The sequence below is a fragment of the Schistocerca americana genome, chromosome 2 (assembly GCF_021461395.2).
Source record: "Schistocerca americana isolate TAMUIC-IGC-003095 chromosome 2, iqSchAmer2.1, whole genome shotgun sequence".
In the NCBI taxonomy this organism is placed as follows: domain Eukaryota; kingdom Metazoa; phylum Arthropoda; class Insecta; order Orthoptera; family Acrididae; genus Schistocerca; species Schistocerca americana.
The window spans coordinates 31,208,081-31,222,144 of NC_060120.1; the positions used below are offsets into that span (position 1 = coordinate 31,208,081).

At 37.5% G+C, this 14,064-nt stretch overlaps 1 protein-coding gene across 2 annotated transcripts in view; it reads left to right on the plus strand.

Annotated features, from left to right (window-relative positions):
• The window catches only part of LOC124594835 (DNA excision repair protein ERCC-6-like), a 110,880-nt gene that overhangs the window by 26,631 nt on the left and 70,185 nt on the right, over positions 1 to 14,064 (plus strand). For both annotated transcript variants that reach the window (XM_047133284.1, XM_047133285.1), the window contains exons 4-5: positions 3,471 to 3,725; positions 10,457 to 10,569. In XM_047133284.1, coding sequence (XP_046989240.1) covers positions 3,471 to 3,725; positions 10,457 to 10,569 — 368 coding nt within the window. The remainder of the gene's footprint in view (positions 1 to 3,470; positions 3,726 to 10,456; positions 10,570 to 14,064) is intronic.

A 14,064-nucleotide genomic window follows, 5' to 3' on the forward strand; every position in this document is an offset into this window, starting at 1 on the left:
GAGCAAGGCTGGTTCAACCTTCTCTGCTAGTCGTTGGAATGATCCAAGTATGATCTCCCACAGTGGCTGCCGCAATAGCCGCTACAACATGCTGCACAACATGCCTGCAGGTGTACACTCTTGAGTGCATCTGGTGTTCCTTCCCATCCCTTGCTGCCATTTCCCTAAGGGGTACCATTATTCTCTGTAGTTTGAACTGCTGACAATTTATAGACCTCTGCCTTTAAGACAAGATGCAGCAGGTTTCCCAATAGGTGAATCGAGTCGCACTGGGCTAGTTGTTGTTTCAGTGGAAGACAGCACCTCAGATGTGTTGGTTAATTGGATTGTTGCAACATCCTGAGTTCTTCCTGGTCTGTTTACCCTTTATAGGACACCTAGACCTATGTGATAGTTACAGTCTGGCCCGGCCTGCTGGAGTTGGCGGTCATATGTGCATGAGATGTTTGCTTTGGTGAACGAATGGTGTTTGTTTCCCTTTTTCTGATGAAGGCTGTGACTGAAAGCTTTGTGTAAGTGTCCTTTAATTGTGCCTGTCTGCAGCTTAACATGTCATCTTTATGGTAAGTAGCAACTCATTTGCAGTTAAGTGGACCAGTAATGATGGGTCATTTATTTCCTGCAGCAGAAACAGTATCGACAAGAGAAGGTAATACTTGAGGTACCTTTGGTATCTCTGATATAAAATCTCTCTCTAATGACCTCGATGTCGAGATACCTTTGGTATCTGTGGTACAGAATCTGTCTCTAATGATCTCGATGTTGACGGGATGTTAAACCTGATCTTCCTTCTTTTTATCTGGTATACAGTTCTTGGTAACCGTCCTAACACAACCATTTGCAGCAGTTTCTAATCACTTGATAGTAATCAGGGTGGTTTCCAGCTGCTTACAAATACCAACCAACTCATCCACTGTCTAAGGACGAGAAACACAGTGGGACTGAATTATGGCTTGGGCAATGTTTTCCAGAACAGTAAACAAATAACATGCCTGGTGGAGTATTTTATAGATGAGCAAACTAGTAACTTTATATTAAGCTTGTTGATTTCTCTTTTAATTTATGAATTTGGTATGGTACAAGTATTACCAACAGTCTTTGAAACATAAGTGACTTACAGCCAAAAACAAGATATCTGTTAAGATAACATTTTTCAGGTTATAGTCACTAAGAAAACTTGACAGTAGTATTATTTATGATAACTGTAGCCTATGTACACTCACGTTAAAGAAGAGAACCAATGTGATACAATATGTTGCATTTTTAGAGTAATTGTAAATCACAAACACCAATTTATTATGATATAGGTTGTGCAAAACACTTATAATGTGTGAAAATCTTTGCAGGCATGTGGAACTTCACAAAAATATACCTTTTTCTCATAAATACATAATTAAATTATGGAACTGTTAGCTGTGAACAAGGATATTGGAGCCAAAGTTCCTGAAAAGCACAGTTGAGCTCACAGTGGACATTATAATACTGTTCAATATATCATGTTCCTGAAAAGCACAGATTATGTTTACAATTGATGTTTAAATACTAAATTTTTGATAAAATCAACATGAAAAACAACTTTAAGTTTTATGTTGTGTTTCTGTACCACAGTTTTCAAAATGAATTTATGTGGCGCACGTGATTTTACTTGAAGACAAAGGAATAACAGAAGTCTGTATATATACACCAGTATAAATAAACAAACATGCAAATTGCATGAATTTTGCAACTTGTATGTCTGCTTGTGTCTGTTATGTGTGGATGGATATGTGTGTGTGCGAGTGTATACCTGTCCATTTTTCCCCCCAAGGTAAGTCTTTCCACTCCCGGGATTGGAATGACTCCTTATCCTCTCCCTTAAAACCCACATCCTTTCGTCTTTCCCTCTCTTTCCCTCTTTCCTGATGAAGCAACTGTGGTTGCGAAAGCTTGAAATTTGTGTATGTGTTTGTGTTTGTTATTGTTTCTATCAACGTACCAACGCTTTTGTTTGGTAAGTTGCAGAATCTTTATTTTTAGATATATTTTTCCTACGTGGAATTTTTCCCTCTATTATATTCATATCATTAATTTGTTTGTATGTATATGTGTATATGTAATCTATATAATAGAGGGAAACATTCCACGCGGGAAAAATATATTTACCGAGCGAGGTGGCGCAGTGGTAAGACACTGGACTCGCATTCGGGAGGACGACGGTTCAATCCCGCGTCCGGCCATCCTGATTTAGGTTTTCCGTGATTTCCCTAAATCACTCCAGGCAAATGCCGGGATGGTTCCTCTGAAAGGGCACGGCCGACTTCCTTCCCCATCCTTCCCTAATCCGATGAGACCGATGACCACGCTGTCTGGTCTCCTTCCCCAAAACCAACCAACCAACCAACCAAAAATATATTTAAAAACAAAGATGATGTGACTTACCATACGAAAGCGCTGGCAGGTCGATAGAAACACAGACAGACACATACATGTGTGTATGTATGAAGAAAGTGTTCATGAGATTCGTGGGAAGGTAGTATGTTTTAGCATCATGTTTGATTTAAGAAAAGCTGCTTTTCCAGCCAGCTGCACATGCACTTGATGGTTTGACATTAGTACACCCATGTCAGCTAGGTAATTATCATATTTCATGGTGTTTATAATACAGTACTTTGATGTCTATAGTAAATGAAGTCAATCAATTTTACTCATACGCTGAAGCAGATTTGTCCATTTGTTGTTTGAGGGGGGTGGGGGGGTTTCCAGTAATAGATCTGGGGCTGAACTTCTGAACACTGCAGCTTTCAGTAAAAATATATTGCAGTAGTTTTACGTGTTTTGTTTGAGAATACTTCACTTTAGTGACAGGTCTGCATGTACTGGAGGAGCACACTGATTTAAAATTGGGATCGCCTACAGCAAATTTCATGAGTTCTATTTCTATTGAAAGCTTTTCATGGGTGAAAACTTACGTAATTGATAGTTCAGTATCTTTTAAACAATTATTAAAGGTATTTGAAAATCTATCTTTGTAACTTATAAAAATGATCTTTGTATCACTGTATGTGCTTCGTTTTACTGATATAAAACTATATAAAACTTCAGTGGTCTCAAATAAAACATATTTAAAATTTTGTTTGATTTTTGCTTCTAAAACAGTTTGTTTTAAAATATAATGACACATGATTTTTATTTACATCATTTTTTCAATGATTTCCACTCACATCTAGAAGTTTCATCTGCTTGCACATTTCCTTTGTATTCTTTGGTAGGGTCTTATTGTTCAACAGAAGAATTAAACTTACTGAAATTGAAACATAAAATAGATTAGATAATTGGCACAGTTTAGAACATTGCACATGAATCAGAATCAGTAAAATTTGTGTTTTCTCTTCTGTAATATAACAGCTATATAATGTAAACGTGGTATGGATTATTTTTTTTATATAAACACTTTCTTTTTGAAGTATAATCATCTGTTGTATTTGTCACAGTGCGCCACGAGTGGATCAGACACTCTCAGAATTTGAAAAATATCTTGAAGCTCAGTCAAAATTGCAGCAGACACAAAGGAAGAAAGTTCTGCTGAAAAAGAAAGCTCTCCGCTTAAATTGTGAAGAGACAGCTATTCAAGAAGGAAAATCAGTGACTCCTAAAAAGAAGTCAACACCTCTGAAGAAAAGTATTCTGCTACCAAAGAAAAGAAAGAAAAAAGAAAAACTTGGTTCTTCAACTAGTGAAGATTATCAGTAAGTCAATTGTTAATTTCCGCTATATGCTTGCTTGTTCATTTGATATCAATAATACTAGGGTTAAATAAAACTCCAGTAAGGGCATTTGTCATAGTAATTTGAGAGGTTGTGTATGTATTGCCTATAGTGCAACTTTATGAATTATAAGCTATTACACAAATTTACAGAACAAATATGAATTACTAAACTGCAGTTGAGAAGACAGACAACTACCTTGATCTGAAATAGTGTCTCAGGTAAACGCATAAAAATGAATATGTTTGTTCGGCTTTCAAACCGCTAGCTATAGTCAGAGAATCCTGTGTTTGTAGTGAGTGGCAGCTGCTGTGTAAGAGCACTTTTGCCACCTCACAGATTTTTTTTTCCCGGAATGCTGTTAAACGTAACATAGATGTGGTAATTTGAAAATAAGGCACTAAATCCGCCACGCTGTGTGACATTGGTACTCCTCTAAACTCTGTGAAACTTGGCATAAGGGTCGTGAGCATGCCTTCAGTTGTGCACGTTTAAGGTGCTTTTGTGCATGTGCAACTAGAATGATGTAGTTGCCTTATGGGCCAAATACATTCAGATTCAATAAAAAATGCCCACTGTTTTCATCATGCACAGCTAGCCCTACTGCTCAAGTACAAGTTTACGCCAATTCCGCCATGTGGTAGCACACTGCAGCAAACTTACCACATTTGCTTGGCATAAATCATGCTAGATGGTAGCACACTCCTCAGATGTGCCGATTCTTTTATTATACAGTAAAATTAGATAATATATCAGTATATGTTATAGTTGTTTTGATAGAAAAACCTATTTTGTGGATTTCTGAATGAGCTATAGTATATTAAATTTTGAATTTTGTCATGCAGTGGTCCATTTGAGGCTCTGAGAACCATAAGGGCCTTAAATCATCGATTCTGAGACTAGCATTTATTCACGTTTTTCACATACGTTGATATTACGGCGAGTCAAGTTTATCTGTGCTGTAGGCCCGCATCGTATATATGAGTATCAATGTTCACGGAAAGCTGTTTCGTTCCTCCAATATTCTCTTAAATGTGGGGTGATTACGATGTGCATTTGGCCCTTATGGTTCTCAGCGCTTCATTTGTATTTAGTCAGTGACCATGTTGGTAGACGTTACTACTTGAATTTATTAATTTGCAAAAACGGCCGTTTGTGTTTGGAATTCGGTTTTTACTGTGCAGGAATCCGCTTTCATGGGCAGTGTCAATGTGAACTCTGTTGAATCTGTTTTAAGTGCTCACAGAAAGTAAATTACCAAGAAAAGTTAACCACAAAAGAACTAGGGCATCTGAGACCAGACCCATTGGCCGAGAAAGTGACAAAGTCAAATAAGCTTCAGTAGAAGCGAACATTTAACAGAGAAGTGTACAATAAGTGTAAGTTGTTGCATGGGTGCAGCGTAAGAATGTCTGATTTTTCAACCCAGAAGTTAATTTGTGGATTAATGCAGGTGTTAGGGATCTTGTACATTTTTCTGAAATAATGAAAAACATGAAAACCGCCACTTACACAAATGTGCGAAACAGAGAGTAGAGAAAGCTTACATGTTATTTCGTTCTCGGTCTAAACTATACTTAGCCACAAAACAACAAAATTCCACAAAAACAATCCTTTCTTTTGCCAGAAAAGTAATGCATATTATTATTATTATTATTATTAGCGGTGCCTGTAGTTGTATAAATTTGTTCATAAGCATAACTGTTATACAGCAGGTGCTATTAATTTCACACTCACAAATTTATCGAAAGTAAGAATTTGTGAACTCGTGGAATGTATACTCAATAGTAGCACAACTATTTGGAGCAAACCAGGTTTACTTTAAATACATGCTGTAACAGCTGTGTGTGTTAGTTACCTTTGAGATTGGGCGTCGCGAGTTGATGTTAGTCAAGAATACCTTTATGGCGACAAAAACTCCATTATCAACACCTCACTGATTTTGTACGAGGTTGTGTAATAGAAGCTGGCTGTTCCGTCTGCAATACTGCAAAAAGACTTGGCAGGAGTGTAGCCACTGTACATGATTGCTGACAGCAGTAGTTATGAGAATCTATGGTGGCAAGATGCCTAGGCTCCTTATGGCCATGTTGTATTACCAAGAGAGAAGACCATCAGGTTTAGTGTATGACTCTGGCCCATCATACTGTATCTGCAGCAGCAATTTGAGGAGCGATTGGCACGACAATGACACAACAGACCGTTACAAATTGGTTACTTTGAGGGCAGCTCTGAGGCAGGTGCCCTGTAGTGCATTTCACTGATCCCAAATCTCCGCCATTTGTGACTTCAGTGGTGCCAAGGGAAAACTCATTTGACGGTAGGGTGGACGTCTCTAGTGTTTTCCGATGAACGTTGGTTTTGCCTTGGTGCTGGTGATGGCCGTGTGTTGCGTAGGAAGGGGCCATTTGAGGACCTCACAAAACCTGCCAGTGTGCTGGACGCACTGTACCTTCACCACGACATATGGTCAGGGGTGCTATTTTGTATGCCAGCAGGGGCACTCTTGTGGTTACCCATGCACCCTGACTGCAAATTTGTGTGTCAGTCTGATGATTCAACTTGTGGCTGCTATTCATCCATTACCATTGGATAATGGTTGCCCCCATACCACTTAACCCAACTTGCTCCACAGAGTGTTGACATGTTGCCTTGGCCTTCTCGATCGCCAGATACATCCTATCGAGCACATGTGGAACATCATCAGAGAATGCCTCCAGTGTCTTCGATAATCAGCATTGACTGTCCCTATATTGTCCGATCAAGTGCTGCACACATAGAACTCCATCCCTGACATCTGGCACCTGTACAACACAATGCATGCATTTTTGCATGCCTGCATTCAATGTTCTGGTGGTTATACCATTTATTAATGTACCAGATTTGGAGTGGCTTATCTCACACTTACATTAACTTGTGATCGTGCAATGTTGATCACTTCAATATATTACCTAGACAGATGTATTCCCAAAATTTCATTATTTACATTAATTATTTTTTTGTTTTGTGATTTTTTTCTGTTGACTTTCAAGTATGACTCACGAACATACACAATAAACTTTCTTGAGTTGCTGTGCTCCCTAGCTCTGAATCAGTAGAAGTCATTAAAACTGGAACAACTCATATTGCTAGTGCTTTGTCTTGTAACAATGTCAACCTAACAATTTATACTTTATATGGTGTTGCTCATAATTGTGAAATCAAATGAAATATTGGGTTGGACTAAAACTTCAGTATTAGTGGAGGTGTTATCAAGTAGTGTACAGCATACTTCTGTTTTTTATTTAATATATAGCAATTTACAAAGTGGTGGTTAATCTGGGAACTAATGACAAAGCCTAAACAATTGAAATACAATCATAATTGTACATACTTTTCACATTCGTTTTGGAATGCATCCCAGTTTCTGAAGTGTTGATTGGGATTGGACCTGACAACAGAACATTGTTATGTATATCATGTCCTACAGAATTATATTGCGTTATGCCACTGTGCATATACAGGGTGTTTCAAAAATGACCGGTATATTTGAAACGGCAATAAAAACTAAACGAGCAGCGATAGAAATACACCGTTTGTTGCAATATGCTTGGGACAACAGTACATTTTCAGGCGGACAAACTTTCGAAATTACAGTAGTTACAATTTTCAACAACAGATGGCGCTGCAAGTGATGTGAAAGATATAGAAGACAACGCAGTCTGTGGGTGCGCCATTCTGTACGTCGTCTTTCTGCTGTAAGCGCGTGCTGTTCACAATGTGCAAGTGTGCTGTAGACAACATGGTTTATTCCTTAGAACAGAGGATTTTTCTGGTGTTGGAATTCCACCGCCTAGAACACAGTGTTTTTGCAACAAGACGAAGTTTTCAACAGAGGTTTAATGTAACCAAAGGACCGAAAAGCGATACAATAAAGGATCTGTTTGAAAAATTTCAACGGACTGGGAACGTGACGGATGAACGTGCTGGAAAGGTAGGGTGACCGCGTACGGCAACCACAGAGGGCAACGCGCAGCTAGTGCAGCAGGTGATCCAACAGCGGCCTCGGGTTTCCATTAGCCGTGTTGCAGCTGCAGTCCAAATGACACCAACGTCCACGTATCGTCTCATGCGCCAGAGTTTACACCTCTATCCATACAAAATTCAAACGCGGCAACCCCTCAGCGCCGCTACCATTGCTGCATGAGAGACATTCGCTAACGATATAGTGCACAGGATTGATGACGGCGATATGCATGTGGGCAGCATTTGGTTTACTGACGAAGCTTATTTTTACCTGGACGGCTTCGTCAATAAACAGAACTGGCGCATATGGGGAACCGAAAAGCCCCATGTTGCAGTCCCATCGTCCCTGCATCCTCAAAAAGTACTGGTCTGGGCCGCCATTTCTTCCAAAGGAATCAATGGCCCATTTTTCAGATCCGAAACGATTACTGCATCACGCGATCTGGACATTCTTCGTGAATTTGTGGCGGTACAAACTGCCTTAGACGACACTGCGAACACCTCGTGGTTTATGCAAGATGGTGCCCGGCCACATCGCACGGCCGACGTCTTTAATTTCCTGAATGAATATTTCGATGATCGTGTGATTGCTTTGGGCTATCCGAAACATACAGGAGGCGACGTGGATTGGCCTCCCTATTCGCCAGACATGAACCCCTGTGACTTCTTTCTGTGGGGACACTTGAAAGACAAGGTGTACCGCCAGAATCCAGAAACAATTGAACAGCTGAAGCAGTACATCTCATCTGCATGTGAAGCCATTCCGCCAGAGACACGTTGTCAAAGGTTTCGGGTAATTTCATTCAGAGACTACGCCATATTATTGCTACGCATGGTGGATATGTGGAAAATATCGTACTATAGAGTTTCCCAGACCGCAGCGCCATCTGTTGTTGAAAATTGTAACTACTGTAATTTCGAAAGTTTGTCCGCCTGAAAATGTACTGTTGTCCCAAGCATATTGCAACGAACGGTGTATTTCTATCGCTGCTCATTTAGTTTTTATTGCCATTTCAAATATACCGGTCATTTTTGAAACACCCTGTACATACATTTAACTTCTTGGTGACATTTATAGGATGTTATTCTGTCATTGGATCCACTACCTTATGTGATCAATCATCATCTGTTACTAATGGATAAAATGCACATCACATATTTTTCTTTAAAATTCATTTTTAGCATACATTGTAACAAGTTTTGTTATTTGAAGTTAGAAAACTTTTTTGCTCTGTCTTTGTTAAGATCCTGCCTTTATTTTCAGACAATCTTAACTGGAAATTTCACTTTACCACATCTTCTCGGGAGTTCCTTATACTGAACCTATAATCGTACTATGATTAAAACACTATCATTATTTTCACAAGGCTAGTGTCTGCAAATATTTCAGGAATCTCTTACATGCAGCTTGGTCTCCTCATCCTTACAACATTATCTCATTATAACCAATTTCTATCGCTGCTCATTTAGTTTTTATTGCCATTTCAAATATACCGGTCATTTTTGAAACACCCTGTACATACATTTAACTTCTTGGTGACATTTATAGGATGTTATTCTGTCATTGGATCCACTACCTTATGTGATCAATCATCATCTGTTACTAATGGATAAAGTGCACATCACATATTTTTCTTTAAAATTCATTTTTAGCTTACATTGTAACAAGTTTTGTTATTTGAAGTTAGAAAACTTTTTCGCTCTGTCTTTGTTAAGATCCTGCCTTTATTTTCAGACAATCTTAACTGGAAATTTCACTTTACCACATCTTCTCGGGAGTTCCTTATACTGAACCTATAATCGTACTATGATTAAAACACTATCATTATTTTCACAAGGCTAGTGTCTGCAAATATTTCAGGAATCTCTTACATGCAGCTTGGTCTCCTCATCCTTACAACATTATCTCATTATAACCAAAGTTTAATCACAGGCTTTTCATTCCAGGTAAACTGATAGTTGCATGATTAACCTCACAGGTGAAAAGGAATCCTCAGCTGTTTGATTTGATATTTGTTCTGTCTACATTCAGATGATTAGCAAACTGACTTGGTAACCACACCATATTTCCAAGGCCCAACTTCTGAATCCATAGTTTTTTTTTTTCCCCTGTCTCAACCATGTACTTCCAGTTCTACTTTCTTCCACAGGTCTGCAACATAAACATGGTGTAGTTGCAAACTTCAAAAGAACTGCTGAACACTTCTGTACCTTTGTTGTTAATCATCTGCAACCTCCTGTGTAGCAGCTTTTTCCATGTGTTAAAAGACACTAACCATTTTCTATACCATCTGAAATCCACACACATCCCACTGCCATTCTAGTCCCTCCTAGTCACCACCGATGTTACCTCTTTACTTACAAATACAGTGTTCCACAAATGCATGACCTGCCTGGTAATAAACCTGCACCAAAACAGTGCCCTGTTGGAATAAGCTAATAATACCCTTATTGTAATTAATTTTATGCTCACCTTTAAGAATCTCTTTAAAAGTGGCATGCAAAGAAACTGATCAGGGATCACTGGTACAGCCATGGAATTAGGGGTGGTCCCTTCTTGTCCAGGCCTTTTAGGTTACTTACAGATGGGTCTCTCAGAGTCAGTTGATATCGGGCCCTTAATTCTAACACTGTAATACTTAGAAACCATTTGATTGATTGGTAAAACTTGGGTTATATTTATAATTTAGTCTTCATTTTTAAATTAGGGATCAGTTAAAGAGGCCAGGAAAGCTGCTATCTGAGAAGACTGCACTCGAAGATAGTGATGAGGGTAGTGAATACATACCATCAGAAGATGAATTACGGGAAGCAGAAGATGGTAAGTTCAATTTATTTCATAGGGTTTGTAAATTCTTATTTTATTGCAGATTTTACGTAAGTCTCGTACACATATGTACTGTTAACCACCATTTTCTTTCTTGCATAAAATTGTTATATTTTTCTGTAAATTACTTACCTGTGGTTTTTCTTTCCTTTCTTGACTTTCAGTATTGTTATAACAAATATTCTATCAAGCCTTGGAGATCCATTCATTTGCCCACATTCGAGCTGCTGCTGAATCACTAGAATTACTTCTGTGGTTTCACAAGCAGTCTGTAGATTGCGCTGCTCTTGTGCAGTTTTGTTCTGGGCTGCCAGTATTTAAATATATGTAAATAGTCGTCATTTTTCGATCACATCTTATATATGATTTGATTAAAGATTTTTCACCAAAAATTACTTATAACATTATTCTCAGTGAGAATAAATCATCAGAAGCAAAAATTGTACTCAACATTCCTTGGGAAATTTTACATAATTGTTACAGTTCACTTTATAAATTACTTGTTAAATAATCTTGATAACGCTCCGAGACAGATCTTGTGGCATAGGGCAAGAACATCGATGGTCGTGCCATACATAAAAAACCTGTTGATTCAATGTTTACTTACAAGGGGAGGTCCCCAGCAGTGGGACTGACTTTTTGAAACAGAATAGAAGGTGATGTACGTTAAGATTCCAGGTACCACACACCGCAGCCATTCACCCTGGTGAGCCCTCGTTTGCGAATAAGTGATGAAAAAAGATTCAGAATTTTGTGTGATGCTCAGTAACATTAAAAAAGTCAAATTACATGATCTGGTTGTATGGTGTAGTGGATACGGTAATAGCTTCACATGCAAGAGGTTGTGGGTTTAAATTTTGACAGATGCAGTAGATTTTTTATTTTTATATCTCTATCAAAACAATTTTGATCATTATTTTTATTCAGTTCATTGGTTTAAATGTAATTTTTTATTTCTATTCTTTTTCCAGGTGGAATTTTTGTGAATATGAATTCAATTATATGTATCTATTATAATATTTAGTTATTTGAAAATTCCAATTTATCCATTAAAAACAAAGGACCATATAACGTATTTATATTGACTGTGCAATGGTCTGGAAAACGTATTTTTTGTTACCAGATGTGCAGTTTTTTTGAATGGTAATCATCATACAAACATTTAAAACATAACCTAAATGCCTGTTTCACTATGGAAAAAATAATGGAGGTGAAGATTTATATGAAAGAAGAGTTTATAAGTATAATGAAATTCAAACAAAATGAGATACAGGTATAATGAATGAAATAATGTGGATGAAAAAACAGGGTGACAGAACAAAAGGAATTAAATTGAAATTAATACATAAAATTAATTGAAAACACAAGAACAAAGATTTCAAGTAGAAAAGAAATGATGGGAAAAAAAATGAGAGCAAATGAAGTAGTTCATATTATGATTAAAATGATATGACAAGGGGATGGAAATGAAAAATTACATTCAGATCAATTAATTGAATAAAAATAATGGTCAAAGTCACTTTGATAAAGATTTAAAAATAAAAAATCACTGCACCTATAAGATTCGAATCCACAACCTCCCACATGTGAAGCTACTGTCATATCCATTACACCATGCAACCACACTACTTGATACAACTTTTTTAACACTATTGAGTGTTACACAAAGTTCCAATTTTTTTTTTTTTTTTTTTTTTTTTTTTTTTTTTTTTTTTTTTTCACCAGTTACTCGGAAACGAGGACCTGCCAAGGTGAATGGCTGTAGTGTGTGATGCCTGGGATCTTAACTTACATAACCTTATAGATGGTTTCAAAAAGTCAATCCCACCGCTGGGGACCTCTCCTTGTTAGTTCAAAGATTTCTAGAAGACCCTCAGTGTAACTACATGGACAGGAATGCTTGTAATTTGTCAAAAGACCAAGTATTGTTTGATCATACCACTACTTATTGATTACTGGAGCCTGTCACATCCTTCAACTCGTTAGGACTACCCACCTAAAGTCATTTCATGTAGAACAACGTGGACCTAGGCGTGCAGAAATTAAAAGTTAGGCTGAAATTTCAGTGACTAATTCTAAGGAAATATAATTCATCCACAAAGAAGGTTTTTCACAAAACTCTCATTTATGGCTTTATGAATAGTGGTTTTTATTTTGGGATAGAAGAGAGAAAAGAGATTCAGAGGGGAGGTGCACATTTAGTAAAATGATACTCTTAGTCAGCACAATAGCATAGTAGAAATTCTCCACGGTCTTCAGGAAGAAAGTACATATTTCACAAAAGAGTGTGTATGGCCCAGGAAGAATGAAGAAAGATGCGTGCTCATGCATACATCTCTCTTATTAACCATTATACTAAAATTTTAGATTTCCCCTCGTATAAATGTACATCCCATAGCCATTTACAGATGAAATAGGAGACAGAAGAGGAGGGAATTGTATTGGTGAATGATGTTTCAACTGTCACACATCATACAACAAAGAGGAGAATAGAGACATGGATGTAGTAAAAACTGTAAATAGTATTTAACAGGCTTTCTGTATGGATTTCGATTTGTACTTTGAAATGTACATTATATTCAATTTTTTATTGCATAAAGCAATACAGGTACAATATTTTAAAAGTTTGAGACTAAATGTTGATTACTGCAAAATTCATATTGTAGATTTCATGAAAACTGTAACACTTCGAAAGAAAATCATACACAGTTCACAAGAAATTAAAAGCAAGGTGTTGGCTGCAGATCATTTTAATTACCAAGTTATAAGTTTGTGTGTGCTTAGTTAGGATAACACTTAAACAGTTAGCAATACTCAAATTTAACAGTAATCCTATCACAGTTAAAACTTTCAGCAGCTTTAAATTTTGCCTGAACAGTACAATGCTTTGGTAGATACTGCTGTAGTGGGTGTTGTATGTTTTTTATTCCTTCTGACCTGTAAACCAGTTCATCAGTCCTATTACCAGAGTGGCGGTGATGGTCCTTCAGATTAACAACTTGAAACCACAGTACATCATTACTGGATCTCAAACGAAATGTAGCACTCTTTTGACTTAAACCAAGCCTTTAAATTATTAGCATAATACCTAACTGACCTATTGAATGACTGTGACACACAAATATCTATGGAATCTTTACCATGTCCATAAAGAACTGAAATACAGTGCTGTGAAACTTTTAATGCCTCCAAGGGGAAAACAGGAAGTATAAGAACCATCAGAAATTTGTTGAAATTTACTTAAAAATTGTAGCTTTATGCTGGACTGAGGCATTTGCCTAAATTTTTACACTTTCTGGGCAACAGTACTAGTTTGTCTGGCACACCCCACAGCTCAACTTAAAAATTCCACTACCACTCTCCCACTTTGCATATAAACCTCATAAGACTTGCTCTGCCATTTCCATTTTCTCAGAAGTGCTTGACCTCCACATGAGGCAAGAAATCATCTGAGGAGTTTGGGAAAATGAGAAAGAGTTGCCTGCAGAT